This window comes from Mustela lutreola, chromosome 9 (genome assembly GCF_030435805.1).
Source record: "Mustela lutreola isolate mMusLut2 chromosome 9, mMusLut2.pri, whole genome shotgun sequence".
NCBI lineage: Eukaryota > Metazoa > Chordata > Mammalia > Carnivora > Mustelidae > Mustela > Mustela lutreola.
Window position 1 is genome coordinate 65,203,172 of NC_081298.1, and position 16,306 is coordinate 65,219,477.

Sequence of the window (16,306 nt, forward strand, 5' to 3'; positions counted from 1 at the left end):
TGTTTTAATTCTCTTCTTTGGCACTAGTAATTGGTGTTAATATCTCCTTGAACATTAAAAATTCATATGCTACCCCATTCATGTCGTGAAAGCACTCACTCACCAAGACTGGGCATTGTTAGTCTCATGGCCAGCCCCTCAGTTGAGAGCACCCCTTGCCAATTACAAAGCTATGTTTGAACATGAAAATCACTCTGAGCTAGTAAACGTATCTTTGGAAGTGAGACTCACCCACTGAGCATCTGTGAGGCAGAAGGCTTGAGGAGAAAAGACTACCAGACAAATGTGTTAGAAAGCCCCAGAATTTTAATGCACAGCTAGAGAAAGATTAAGGTTGGGGGATGGAGGCGTCATGACACATAGGCAATGTCACTTAATTATCCCACACTCTTTGGGATTTGCTGAGCACAGGCACTGGTAAAGAGGTAAAAGGCCAAGGGACTTGAAATCTAAGGAAAATGATAAATTCAATGATAAGAAAGGGACTTAAAAGAAATGCCTGATTAAGTCCATGAGATGTGCAGTATCAGCATCACATGCCTTGTAATTGTAACTAAAGAACACACTAGAAACTAGAGCTTACTGAAGAGTTGCTATTACTTTTCTCACTACTTTCCATTTGAAGTTAAACAATTCAGGGTAAAGGGAGAAGATGTACATTCATTGTACTTGCTTGAGCTTAGAAGTTTTGACATAAAGAACAAAGGAAATAGCTGTTGAGTCTGTTCTGTGTCCCAGTGCCTTGACATGTAATTACACTGAATCCTAACCATAGGCACATAAGGTAGGCATTACCATCCCCATTTTGCATGTAATGAAAATGAGATTTTGAGCTTAATAACTAATCTGAGGTCACATGGTAAAACAAAAAATGACTGCCAGGATTTGCATTTTGGAATCTCTAGACCAAAAACAACAGACTGTATCCCATTACTTGACCCCTAGAAGGTTGCTCTGTCATTTCACTGTGAGTTTGAATTCTTGACCAAGAACTATATACTGTGATTTGTTTATGTATCAGTGGATTTTTATGGTATGTCATAAATCCATGTGCTTATACTGCAATGTAGATTATGTAAACTGAATCCATCTTCTATGGAATGATGGGGGCACCTGCCTTGTGTGGTATACTCTCTGGCATTTCATTGTCTATGGAAGTTTGTGATTGGCTTCCTCTTTTCTAGAGATGGGGGATATTTTGTTTTCCTCTTTTCTAGGGATGGGGGATGTTTTGTTTTCAAATAAATCCCCCCCCCAAAGTCAAGCACATCTATAAAAAGGTAATACTGCTATTTAAAAATCTGAGCTTTTTCTGTAGATTAAAGTGCATTTGAAGTTTTAGGAGAGCTGATGCCATCAGCATTTCCAGTGCTGTTTCTTGTATTTGGTTTGGAATCATTACAGTTTGGAATATGTTTGGAGTTCTGACTCCAGCAAATATGTAGAAAATAGAAAAAACTGAACTTCAAAGACAACAAACAAAAATGTGTATGTGTGGATTGATGGACTGTCACTTTTGGTCAGTGCTTTTCTTTTCTTTTTGAAATTAGAAAAAGTATGTTATGTACATAATTAAGGTAAAAGAGTGTGTAAATTGAACAGAAATTCTTTTCAATCCAAATCCTTAAAAGATAGATGCTGTAGTCAATTTGTTGAATTAACAATTAATTTAATACTATAGAAGTTTATTAAGTTTAAGACACTTAGATATTAAAATAGATGACATATGTCTGTGTTTTTCAAAAATTCTCAGTGCATCCTGTTCAATAGGAAGACCATGTGTGAGCACTTCTTCCCCTTTCTTCAGGATCCACATTTAAATAACCAAAAGATATAGTAATGGGAAGAAATCCATAATAGCACAGAGAACAAGAAGGGATGCCATTAACAAACCAGAAATTCAATTGAGTTTTTGGAAAACAGAAGCAGAAAGGTTTGATAATCCTGGCAGAGAAAATCATGACCCAGAAAAAGGAAAATAGTGAAACAAATAGGAACAAGCTCTAGTAGTGGTGGGAACTATTTTAGGGAGATCCCAGAGAGACTCCATATTTCTATTCAATCCCAAGAAAGAATACATAGGCATGGATTGTGGGCAATGACAGGAACACCTGGACTATTATTCCTCTGATTACCTCCACACCCATCCTAACTGGTTCTCATAGAGAGCATTCAGTATAGTTTTTCGGCCCCCACCCCCAAAAAAGAGAAAGTAATATTTACTAAGAAAATGAACAGCTGACTAGAAGTCCTAGTTGGGGGCTGATAACTAAGAGAGAAGCAGAGCAGATTCTGAGATGATACCAGACCTTAAAAATAGACATTTATGGGTTGTAGAAGAAGAGTCACATTTTCTCAAGAAGGAAATAAAAATACTACACACTCAGAATAAAGTACTTCCTATTTTTGTTGGGGTGTAGAGGAAGGGCTCCCAGCTTACCCTGAGGTCTCTCTTCTCCTGAACCCTAAATGAAGGCTTCCAGTCTCAGTACCCTGTGCCCTTACATACAGAGAGCTCTAAATCAGCCCTTCCCTACAAGGTAGAAGTATGTTTGGAAAAGAGATCAATATACTAATACAGGGAATTCACACCAATTACCTTAATTAATCAACCCATTGTCATTCAAAAATGAGAATATGTAACAGAGCACCAAAGAAAAAGAATGGCCCTGAGGGAAGCAATCTATTAATTCAAAGAACAGAAGAAAAAATTTCAAGTGTCATTACAATCTTCAGAAAAAAATGAAATTTTTTTGTATTAAATACAAAGAGAACAAATTGGCATGAAAAAGAAGTAGTTGCAGAATAAATGAGCACTTGAGAATTTAAAATATAGTCAATAAAATTTTAAAATTTAATAGAAATGAGTAATAGCTGATGTCTGGAACCTAGAAGGTTAAAAACATTTGTTTTCTAGATATTAAGCAAAAGACAGATGGAAAATATGACAAGACGGTAAGATACTTGGAAAATCAATCAGGATGGAAAGGTCAAAATTCAGCTAATAAGAATACCAGAAAAAGGGGGGAAAACAGTTAAGAATAAAGAATAATAAAAATAGAATTCTAAGGGAAATGAGCAACTCACTATCAAAATCACTCATATACTAAAATTTAAAAAATATGGGCTTCTGGCTGGCTCAGAGAGTGGAGCATACAGCTCTTGATCTTAGGTCATGAATTCAAGCCCCACATTGAGTATGAGATTGCTTAAGTACATATACTTAAAAGAGAAAACCACTCATATACAAGAAAACAAGAGACCATTAACAAGAGTAATGAAAAACAGAGAATTAGACCTACAAGGATTTGGGAGATTGAAATTACCAAACCCATCACTTCTCAGACTTTTGGCTAAGATCAAGTGGAATAACCAAGCCCAAAATATAAAAGAAGAGTGCTTACTTTAAATTCCAGAAATAATAATTTAAAAAAAAAAAAAAAGATTGACAATGTGGTAAAGAACAAGAAGATCTGAAGAAGTACTTATCAGAACCTCTAGAAATGAAAAAATAATAATGGGAAATAAGATTTCCTTGGTCAGGTTTAACAGCAGATGATTGGACTTCACTGAAGAAAAAAAATAATGAATTGGGAAATTGGACTTAAGCAATTATCTAGAGTACAGCTTAGAGAAATGGCAAATACAAAATGGAGGTTAAGAAACATGGGGAATAAAATGAGAAGGTCCAACATACATTTAACTGGAGTTTTCCAGAAGGAGATAAGGGAACAGAGGAAATATTAAAGGAGAAAGTGGCTGAGAATTTTCCAGAATTGAAAGATACTACCCCACAGACTGAAAGAACTCAATGAGGACTAAGCCAGATAAATAAAATAAAAAAGAGGTCCACACTAGACACAATATAGTTAAACTGTAAATTACAAAGATAAAGAAGAATTCCTTTTTTTTTTTTTAATTTAAAAAAAAAATTTTTATAAACATATAATGTATTTTTGTCCCCAGGGGTACAGGTCTGTGAATCACCAGGTTTACACACTTCACAGCACTCACCATAGCACATACCCTCCCCAATGTCCATAACCCCATCCCCCTCTCCCAGCCCCCCTCTCCCCAGCAACCCTCAGTTTGTTTTGTGAGATTAAGAGTCACTTAAGGTTTGTCTCCCTCCCAATCCCATCTTGTTTCATTTATTCTTTTCCTACCCCCCAAGCCCCCCACATTGCAAGATAAGGAAGAATTCTTAAAATAACCTTTATTACCTTTAGAGAAGCAACAATTAGATTTCCAGTTCACTTTTCGACAGCAGCAGTGGGACAGTGGGATCCAGCAGACAGCAAATATATAACTTCACTTGTATATATGTGGAAATTGACAAGCTGATTCTCAAATCTATTTGGTAGAACAAGGGCTAAGAGTAGCTCAGATACTCCTGAAGAACAAGAAGGCTGGGGCCTTACAATACCAGTATTAAAAATAAATACCTATTTTTTAGCTAAGTAATGAAGATAGTAATAGACAAATTGAGCAATGAAATAGAATAGAAGACCCAGGAACAGACCCACAGAGGTATGAAAACTGGATTTAATACAGAGCTGATAATGTAGACCAATGGAGAAAGAATGGGCTTTTTCATAAATAGTACCAGAATAATTGGTTATCCATAGGGAGAAAAATGAAATTAACTCCTACCCTATAGCATATACAAAAACCATTCCTCATATTTTTTTAAGATTTATTTAATTTTATTTTTACGGAGAGGAGGGGAAGCAGGAGAGGGAGAGAGAGAGAATCTCAAGCAGACTCCTCACTGAGCATGGAGCCTGACACAGGGCTTGATCTCACGACCCTGAGATCATGACATGAGCCAAAATCAAGAGTTGGACGCCTAACCAACTGAACACCCAGGAGCCCCTATTCTTTGTATTTTTAAAAGACCTAAATGTTAATAGAAAAAATATACACTTTCAAAAGATAACATAGAATATCTTTTGATGTATTTCTTTTTTTAATTTATTTTTTATTTATTTTTTATTTATTTTCAGCATAACAGTATTCATTACTTTTGCACCACACCTAGTGTATTTCTTAAGCCAAAATAATAAAGGGAAATGCTAATCAATTCAACTACATTAATATTGAGAACTAATAATCATTCAAATATTCCAGAAAAAAATTTTGAGTAAAAAGATTCATACTGGGCACAGTTATTCCCTGGGGTGTGTGTGTGTGCCTATATAATGTGGCAGAAGACTTGTATCAAGAAAATAAATTTTTTTTTTAAGAATTGACAGGGAGTATCACAAAGAGCAAGCACAATATATTTACCCCACTGGCACTCAGAAACGCAAACACCAGGAGCACCTGGGTGGCTCAGCGGGTTAAAGCCCCGCCTTCGGCTCAGGTCATGATCCCAAAGTTCTGGGATCGAGCCCCGCATCGGGCTCTCTACTCAGCAGGGAGCCTGCTTCCCTCTCTCTCTCTCTGCCTGCCTCTCTGCCTGCTTGTGATTTCTGTCAAATAAAAATAAAATCTTAAAAAAAAAAAAAAAGAAATGCAAACACCACAGTGAAATTACATTTTACATTATTAAGTTGAAAAAAATTTTTTAAATGTAACCATAAGTTAATGTGGAAACCAGTTTAGGATTCCCTAGTAAAGTCAAGAATATGTAAGCGTCATGTCCCAGAACTCTTAACATAAACAAGGAAGGAAGTTCATGAATGTTTGTAATGACATCATTCTTAATGAAAAAATGAATGTCCATCAAGAGTCAAATGAATAAGAAAATCATGGTAGATTTTTATAAGGAAATATTGCACAACAATGAGAATGAGTGAACGTACAACAATACATCGTGACGGCTGAATCTAAAAACCATAACACTGAGTGACAAAATAAGTCTCAAAAGAATGCAATGGTGTGATTCCATTTATGTAAAATTTATATAAGGAAAAAACTAAAGAATCTACTAATAAATACTTGGGTGGTTAAAAAAAAAACCTTAAAAAAAGAAAGGTAATGATTAACATAAATTCCATTTCTAGATAGCTGGTGGGGAGGGCAGAAAGGTGATGTAAGCTTGGGAAGTTTCTGGGTTATTTCTTGACAATACTCATTTCCTGGTCTGTTTTCACAGTTAACTCATTTTAACCTTTTAAAAACTGCATATATAACTTTCATAGACATATACATTGTATGTACCTTAAGTGGATGCTCCATTTAACATTTTTTAAAAAGTTTTATTTATTTGAGAGAGCTCGAGAGAGAGCATGAGTGGGGGGAGGGGCAGAGAGAGAGATGGAAAACAGACTCCCCGTGGAGCAGGGAGCCTGACAGAGGGCTCCATCCCAGGACCTCTAGCTAGGATCATGACCTGAGCTGAAGGCAGATGTTTAACCAAATGAGCCACCCATGTGCATCTTTGTTCAACATTTTTTTAGGAAAACCATAGCCTTTCATTGAGACAGATTAACATGTGGCATGATGAAGATAAAAATGGAAATACATTTGACCTAAATGCCAAGAACACTTGCCTTCATTCAGAGTTAGTGATGTTCCCTTCTATACACGTCTAGTCTTAGTACTTTGTTCTTTAGTGACTAATATTTAATCATTATAATATTATAAATCTGACTATTGGTTTGTAATTTTTCTAATGTGCCTACAATTACAAAAATTAAATCATTAATTAAATTACTATTAATGAGGGTGACTCATTAATAATTACTGAACAGAATATAAATGTTTTAAATCTTGGCTATGTGGAAGGAAAATTATAGCTGTACAGAGTTGTGTGCAGTGAAGGGAGGGAAGAACAAATGAGTGAATTTCCTCATTTCACATAGTATAAAGGAAAAGATACTGTCAGCAGTTGATTAATCCAGAAATAGAAGGTTAAACTTAAAGTTCTAAATACCCACTAGAGACATTACAAGTAATAACAGAACCAGTAAGAATTGTAAGCGGAGGTGGTAGCATCTTAAGTACCTTATCTCTTGTCTTTTATATCAGAAATCAATACACACTGTCTAAAGTTGATATATCTAGAAACAAGTGTATCGCTTACCGAAGTGGGTGAAGGCCTTACAGAACTAAAAACAAAAGCAAGCCAAGTCATTACCATGAACATGGGTTACTTTTGTTAGAAAGTAACCCATTCAACCAGTGAATGGTTGAAAACTACATCAAAACCAATGATGTACTCTATGCTGGCTAATTGAACATAATAATAAAAAATAATAAATAAAAATAAATTAAAAAAAAAAAAGAAATGTCATAGTATAGCAAAACTTTCCTCTGCAGAAGAACAAAGGCTACTGCAGGTATATTTTGTCCCTTTTCAACAGTCTTTAGTCCACCCTGTAGCCCTGTTGATGGAGAGTGCATACACTAGCAGTGCTGTCAAGCTATGTATTTAAAGGGAATGAATTAGGTATTATTTATCTTCATGTTGCCAGAGTGCCCAGTGTATAAGTCCTCAGTGCATTGATTGGATTAAAAATGTAGCTACTGTAATTTTTTTAAGTGGCTTATTGGGGCCATCAAGCTGTTTTATACCTCAAACTATATCCATCTCCATGGTAAGTGCCCCTTTCTCCTCTTCTCCCACTGTATTTATGAGAGGTCAGGAGACAGAGGACATAAACTGAGCATGTAGTATATGTTAGGTACTGTGGAAAGCTCAAGAGGACAAATAGGGAGCGTCAACCTGAAAGTACACATATCGTATATGTATATACATATATACATTTAGTGTGTGTACAGATATATATATCCTATGGCTCATTTTTTTTTCTCTGTCTTCCTCTCTGTAATTAAATTTCCACATGCAAGATGACCACACTGCTCCTGAACCATTTTTTATGTTCAGTTTCTTAATGATCAGTGCAGGTTTCCCCCAAAGAGACGAGTGTGGTATCTGTCATGAAAACAGCTGAAATAACCAGGGTGACCCCAAACCGTCTTTTTTGTTGGCTGCAGGGAAACATCTCCTGAGCACCCAACTAAGAATTTGGGGAGGGGGTGCGGTTTCTATTATACATTGATCATTCCCTTGGGTCCCGATAAAGAGAGTATGATTCTTAATGGCTGATGCACTTGAATATTTCAAATGCACTTCAGAAATTGCATCACCTAAAATTTCAAGATGATGGGGACAGTTATGCATTTTATTCTTTCTGAACAACAAAAACAGCTTTAATCCCTGTCTTCATTCTGAGTTTACTTTTCCCCTGAAAGGTTAGTTCATTATCAGCAATGAAGTTGCCAAGAACACTCACTCTCTGGCCGTCCGTAAATGCCCCGTTTGGCCCCACTGTGTCCCTCCTATTCTGTTTTCCCTGTTGCCACAACATCAGTGCTGCTAAGAGCAGAGGTAATCAGCTGCGGCTTCGTCCCTGTGCTGATCCAGCCCACAGTTCCTGCAGCCCCCAGATCCCATGCACAATGAGGCCTGTGCCCTCTCAACCTACAGGCTACTTGTCAGCATTGTTGGTCAAGGTAAAGCATCCTTATTCAGACATCCAATTAACTGTCTCTGTTTGTATTACTGATTTCCCGTGTCTATGACAGAAGTTGTTTAGAACTATTTACCATTGCCTGCTGCTCCGGAAGCTGCCGTTTTACGTCCTTGATTATGATTGTATGTGGGGTTATTACTGGCGGCTATAGACTTGGGAAAGTAACCAGTTGTTCCAAATTCAAGGGGAAAAAAACATCAATATGGTTGAGAAATTAAGCCTCCAGTTGGGTTTGTCTTACAGAATGCAGGTGTTACAGCTCTTATTTGGGAATCCTGGCAGGAATCGTGGTTACTTAGCGGGAAAATGATTTTGGAGAGTACTAAATTAGGTTATTTTCCAGCACTAATGCCAGCTGATGAGGCCTTACATGTCTCCTACATGAGTGCACCATGGACTGGCCTGGAAAACAAAAATATAGTATAAAAGTATGAGCTTTAAAGCAAGTTTGTGAATTTGCTGCCTCTACTTTTATTTCAGTATGGTTTTGTCCATGATGGGGCCTTGTCTCATCAGTGTTTGTGATCAAGGCACTTAAATAAATTTTGTGGCTTTTTAACAGAGTGACTATCCCCCGTGGTTTTTCTGGCACTGCATACACATATTAACACCAAGTTATATATGAGCTAGATGTGTGAACTACCTATGTAACTATGCCTTCTCTTCTTCACAACTGTTTAATTTTCTATAAGAAAAAGAGGAGATAGTGTAAAGTTTCCTCTGGAATTCAGTTTGGATGATATCTTTGGGATGTGTTCATTATGTAATTTAGGGGGTCATTCCTGAGACTCAGTGACCACGAAGCTAATGTCGTGCCATAGGCCTGAGGTTCCACAAGATGTTCAGGCCTGACGTGAAAGAACAAAGCAATGCAAGTTGCCACCATCAGGCCCATTTCTTACATTCCACAACCTTCTCTAGGGTTTACTCAATTTCAGCACCACACAACCATCGAAACATAACTAACTCACACGTGCAGTCTTGACCCTTGTCCTTCCATCCTCTAGCCTTGAGGAAGCACATTACAAAATGGAGATGCATAGCTCAAGCCCTCAATGGTCACAGTTCTAAGAATTACATTATGTGTATTCTAGAATTTGTCCTTTTAAAAACTATAAAAAGGGAAATGTTTCCAGGCTTCCTTAATTAAAACCTATTAAGTCTTCAATGACCACAGACCGCAGAAACATTTCTGTAGCTAGACTTTCAGATGGTCTGGAAGGATTTCTGGTTTCCATCTTACTCTGCATTAAAGCAGAGCTCACAAAAGGTGTTGCCAGGGCTCTCAGTAGGTAGAAATTTTGGGGATCTTGGAAGCTGTGGTGCAGCCTTAGTGTTCTGTAAAATTCTCTCCTCCAAGGGCTTACACAGTCTGCCCTGGTTTGGCTTATGTTAGCAGAAAGGATCAAAGTTCAAAATGCCTTGCCTATAGAATGCTAATGGAGTTTATTTCCTTAAATTTTCTGTAAAATGAAGTGGAAGGAAACAGGTTCCATCTGTAAGATATTCATCTTTTGGCAAGGTCTCCACTCTGAACCTCTGGTTGTTTGCAAACAGCTCCTTAGTACCTACTCACAGATCCGTGCCTGGGCAATTGGAACACAGAGAAGAAATTACTTGCAAATCCGGTTCTCAGACAATAAAAAAAGATGTTTTAAAAGCCTCCTGCTGCGCATTTTGAAAGATTTTTAATAGGAGCATGGAAATATATTTAATCTCTCTTAAATCTTAAAGACCATAACATTCACATGTTGGTTTTTTTTTTTTTTTCCTGCTTCCTTTTTAAGAGAAAGGTGATGCTGAGCCAGAGAGTCCAGACAATGGCACATCGAATACATCGTAAGTCTCTTTCCTGTTTCTATCCAGATAATATGCCTGTAATATGAAACAGTGCTAGTATCTTGTAAGAGTAATCATAATAATAATGGAAGGAAGCCTGTGGTTCTCTTTCTCATGATGATGTCTTTTTAAGTGCTTTTGGGTACGGACACAATTTGAGGTCTTTCCTATGCTTTATCACAATAAGAGTAATCTTAAAAGTGCAAATACTTCTCCTTATAGAATAGAAATGTAATAAGATTTCAGGGTGTGTATTGTCAGGGAGAAAGGAGGCAAACCCTTTAGAATTTCATTGGAGCCTTTCAGCACTGTCATAAATAATTACAAGACTTTTCACACATACTGGGAGATATTCTGTCCTACATACCTGGGCAATACCAATGTCATTTTAAAAGCCTGCCATCTCCAGCCTTGGAATTATGTGAAAAATACAATAAGAAATACCTCTGGAATCCCAAAAATTTGTTATTTTTTTGAATTCAAAAATAACCTAAGAATTTTTAAAACATAAGAAAAAGCACTTAGAAAGCATGTGTTCCTCACTCCATATTTTGTCTTTCTCCTCTTAGTCCTCAAAGAATTCAAATGGGTTTTCAGTGATTCATTTGCTACCAAATTTTTCCACCTAAGTTTAAATTAAATAATTCACAAGTTAACAAATTACATTAGCTTCACAGGAATCAGTAACGGGTTGGTTCCTTAAGAATCTTTATTTATCACTCTGAGGGGTGAGATATGTTTTCTTAGTATAAGACAGCTTTGTGAATTTTCCTGTGTGTGGGCCATGGGTCATATTACTCAGCATCTAAAATGCTACTCGTTAGAAATCACACTTTGTGATAGGATATTACCGAATGTCTTATTTTGTCCAAGATCTGTTTCTCAGTCTGGGAAGTTCCTTTGGCTTCCATATGTATTTCATAAAGGATGTAGTTATATGTTTGTCTTTCTTAAAATATTGCCTTAGAGGTCTAAAGAGTCCTATTGTCATGATTTCTGGTGAAAGAATGAATGTGACTAATCTTAAGTGGTTAAAATAGCACTAATTTTTTAATTTTTGTGCTGCAAAATATAATGGAAAAAGGGTTTTAATGCCATCTGGAGGCATTCTAGAGAACTGAAAAGGGTAGAATCATTTAAAAATTTGGTTCTTTTTAGTAACACTTGAAACTGGATAAGAATCAATGCAACTAGAATGTAAGCTATTTGGGAATAAGTGGTATTTTATAAATAATTGTTATAAAAGTGCTAATTATTGTAGGAACAACAATTTTTCAAATTCCCATTAACAAAATCATTTTAAAAATAGACAGAAGATATAAAATATGTTGAACAACTGCTAACATTCCACATTTAATTTTATAAATTTTAAAATCACATTTAATACATACCGCAATCTTGTTAATGCAGTTTGATATGCCATTAGTTCTTCTTCCCGTAAGCATTTCTAAAAAGCTTGTTCTCTAAAGGAATTGGTTTCCATATGTTAGTCTCTTATAAAAATAAATATATTGTTAGAGGAATTACTTGTAAACCCTCTGGAGATGTCATAATGTTAAAAGCTTGAAACATCACCCCATATTCATCATTTGCCTCACATCCTGCCTCTTGAACTAGAAATAGTGAAATAAAGTCTTAGGTTGAAAGGATTTCTCTTTAAAAAGTGGAGAATTCTGGGGATGCTTGGAGGGAAAAGTCAGTTAAGCATCTGACTCTTGGTTTTGCCTTGGATCTGGATGTTGGGGTCATGCTCCATGCTCCGCACAGAGCCTGCTTGGTACTCTCTCGTCCTCTCTCTTTGCCCCTCTCCTCTACCACCACCCTGCTCTCTCTCTCTCTCAAATAGATTAACCTTTTTTATAAAGTGGAGAATTCTGACTTGAGCCCTCTAACAGTGGTTCTTTTGTAATTAAACAAGAGAAGGAACATATTATGAACAAAGAAAAAGGACTCAGGATGCCTGAGATTTGTGCAGTATTTTATATGCTCTTTGCAGTATCTTATTTGAGCTTTATTTAGGTAGACAGGTAGGTAAGGACAATATCCTTATTTTATATACAAGGAACCTAAGGATCAGAAAAGTCATTCAAATTCAGTGAAAAAAAATTAGAACATATATCACATATTTTGCTCTTCTGACCATTTACCAAACCAAGGGGTGAGTAGATCTTAAGAGACAAAGCAAAGCCTTGAGTCAGAATCAAATAGAAAAGTTAATCAGATTATTTGTTAAGAGGTAAGTATATTAGTTTACTAGGGCTACCATAACAAAGTACCACAGACCAGGTGTCTAAGACAACAGAAACTTCTTGTCTCACAGTTCTGCAGGCTAGAAGTCTAAGATCAGTCAGTAGGGTCAGTTTCTTCTGTGAAGAAAGGATCTGTTGTTTCAGGCCTTGTTCTCTGTTTAATAGATGGCCATATTCTCCCTGTGTTTCTTCACATAATCTTCTTTCTGTGTGTATCTGAGTCCAAATTTCCCATTTTTATAAAAAATGCCAGTTATATTGGAGTAGGGCTTCATTTTTTACCTTATTACCCCAATGGAGACCTTGTGTCCAAATAAAGTTACATTCTGAGGTACTGGAGGCCAGAGCTTCAACATATGAATTTTGAGGGGTAAATGATTCAATTTATAATGTTAAGGTTCAGAGCAACCAGAATGATTCAGAAGCCAAGTTGAGAGAACAGAGAGTATATGGATGCTTGAAGATGAAAAAGCGTGAAAGAACCTAAGTAAAACAGACAAAAAATGAACTCCATGGCAGGGAAGGCGTGAAGAAGCAGAGCAAAGAAAAGTATAAATAGCATACACATAAAACATGAGGAAAAATACCTCTTTCACATTCATGGTTTAGTGGGACAAACTCAGCTTCAGTAATGCTTATACATCCATCTGTCTCTATAATTCAGTGACCCTATGAGTAATTTAAAGCCATTGTATGGGTTTAAATTATAGTATATAATAGGGAGTCACCAGACAGGGAACTCATTTCCTGAAGAAGCATCTTTCTTCCCTGGCCTCTTTTAAAAGCAAGACATTAGCATTATTTAAAATGGTCAAGACATGGATATAAACTCAGTGACCACTACTGAATGAAATGATAAAGAAAATATGATAAATGCACACATGCAAACAAACCCATACACATACACATACACACACTGGAATATTATTTGATCATAAAAAGAAGGAAATCCTGCTATTTTCAACAACAGGGATGGACCTAGAAGGCATTATGCTAAGTGAAATAAGTCAGACAGAAAAGGACAATTGCCATATGATCTCACATATATGTGAAATGCTAAAAACAAAACAAAACAGATTGGTGGTTTCCAGAAGCAGGGATAGGGGTGGGGCCGCAAGGATGGGCAAAATGGTAGAAGGTAGTCGAAAGGTACAAGCTTCCAGTTGTAAAATAAGGAAGTCCTGGGGAGGTAATGAGCAACATCCTGACTGTAGTTGAAAGTACTCTATAATATATTTGAAAGATACTAAGAGAATAGATCTTAAAAGGTCTCAAAACAAGAAAAAAAGTGTAAGTATGTATGGTTGTGGATATTAACTGGACAATGTGATGATCATTTCACAGTGTATACATTCAGTTGGCTTCTAAACAACACAGATTTATAATGCATGAATCTGATTATATGTGGGGTATTTTTTTCATAAAATAGAGTACAGTACTATAAATGTATTTTTCTTCCTTATAATTTTTAATAAACTTTTTTCTAGTTTACTTTACTATATGAATACAATATATAATACATATAACATACAAAATATGTATAATTGACTTGTGTGTGTTGTCAGTAAAGCTTCCAGTCACAGTAGACTATTAGTAGTTAAGTTTCAGGGGAGTCAAAAGTTATACACGGATTTTCAACTATATGGGACTTGGGGTATTGACTGAATTCTTCAAGGGTCAACTGAATATTAAATCATTATGTTGTACACCTGAAAATAACATATGAATAAATAAAAACAGGAGATTAAGCCTAACAAATTTTAGAGTCATTGCCTGGTAGGACAGAGTTGCTTGGATAATACCTGAGGATCCCTTCAGGATATATTATTTAATGATCCTATGAGTATTCATTGAGATGAGAGACAATTTATTCTTAATATACACGCACACAAACCCATAAATTAAAATTTCTGTGAGAGAGTTTCAGTTATGTCAATAGTAAAAGAGCTTACATTAGATTAACTTTCCTATGATAACTATTATAAACTCTGAACAAAATATTCTTTTTTTTTTTTTTAAGTTTTTTTTTTTTTTTTTAGATTTATTTATTTATTTGTCAGAGAGAGAGCCAGCGAGAGCGAGCACAGGCAGACAGAGTGGAAGGCAGAGTCAGAGGGAGAAGCAGGCTCCCTGCAGAGCAAGGAGCCCGATATGGGACTCGATCCCAGGACGCTGGGATCATGACCTGAGCCGAAGGCAGCTGCTTAACCAACTGAGCCACCCAGGCGCCCCTGAACAAAATATTCTTTAAAAAACTATTTGAAGACATTAGAGGTTGACTAAAAGAAAGCAGATAATGTTGGGAATTTGTTCCTTGAAAAAAGGAAATGGACTAGTTGAGATCTGCATTTATACAGCTTCTCCCCTGAGGGCACTTTCAATCCACAAAGAGCAAGGAGAATTCAAGGACAAAGCCACAGTCTTATTTGCTTGAAGTGTCAGGAAGTGGAGTTCAGGGATGCCAGAATAGATGGGCTTTAAGGGAAGAAATTCCAGAAAGCAAGGAGCCATACAAAATAGACTTCTACTTCTTTATATAAATTTCTCTCAATCCTTTGATGATCCCTAAACTGCATATGTGTCAGCAAGATGCCAGTGAGCCCAATGGAAAAACAGATAAAAAGCTGAAAGGCTGAGCAGAGATTTCAACTGCTGCCTAATACCTACAACTACTGCCTGTAAAGTTTGGAATTTGAATCCCATCCGATTATAACAGCTTGGTAAATACCTTGAGTTTTGTTTTTTGGGTTTTGTTTGTTTGTTTGTTTTTGGAAACCTCAGAGAGGCTATGCCTTAAGAATAAAGGAGTCAACCTGAAAACTAAAGACAAAACCAAAATGGATCATGACAAAGTATAACACTGAGTACCCACAAATTTCAGGCAATAAGCTAATAATTTGTCTGATAGAATAGAAAAGTCAACATTTTTAAAGGAAAAAAACAGCCTCTAGACTCTCTATAATGTATCATTGACAATATTCATTATCTAATAAAAAAATTAAAGGATAGGGGCACCTGGGTGGCTCAGTAGGTTAAGCTTCTGCCTTTGGCTCATGTCATGGTCTCAGAGTCTTGGGATAGAGCCCCACATCGGGCTTTTTGCTCAGCAGAGAGCCTGCTTCCTCCTCTCTCTCTCTGCCTGCCTCTCTGCCTACTTGTGATCTCTGTCTGTCAAATAAATAAATAGAAAAAAAATTTTTTAAATTAAAGGATATGTGAAGAAATAGGAAAATGTGATCCATAATCAAGAGAAAAAGTAGTCACTATAGTAGAGCCTGAGGTGATCTAGATGTTGGAATTTTCAGACAGGAACTTTCAAGCATCTATTATAATATGTTCAAGGATGTAAAGGAAAAAAATCATAATGACCGAAAGAAGAAATATGATTAACTATGACTAAATGGGGTTTATCACAGGGAAGCATGGTTGGTTTAACAGAAAAATTATTGTAATCCACCATATTAATAGAATAAAGGAAAAAAAAACATATGGTCTTCTAAATAGATGAAGATAAAGTATTTAGCATAATTAACACCCATTCATGATATTTTAAAAATCTCTACAAAGTAGAAGTAAGAAGGAAGTAAGAAGGGAACTTAATCAACCTGATAAAGGGCACGTACAATAAAAAACCTACCATTAATATTGTATTTAATGATGAAACACCAAACATTTTCCTCCTAAAATCAAAATTATGGCAATAATATCTGCACTTACCACCTCTATCAACATTGT

General features: G+C 36.2%; 1 protein-coding gene across 7 annotated transcripts in view; it reads left to right on the forward strand.

Moving 5' to 3' along the window:
* AFF3 (ALF transcription elongation factor 3) overlaps window positions 1-16,306 on the forward strand; it is a 576,277-nt gene that overhangs the window by 402,400 nt on the left and 157,571 nt on the right. For all 7 annotated transcript variants that reach the window (XM_059134519.1, XM_059134520.1, XM_059134521.1 and 4 more), the window contains one exon: window positions 10,271-10,322. In XM_059134519.1, coding sequence (XP_058990502.1) covers window positions 10,271-10,322 — 52 coding nt within the window. The remainder of the gene's footprint in view (window positions 1-10,270; window positions 10,323-16,306) is intronic.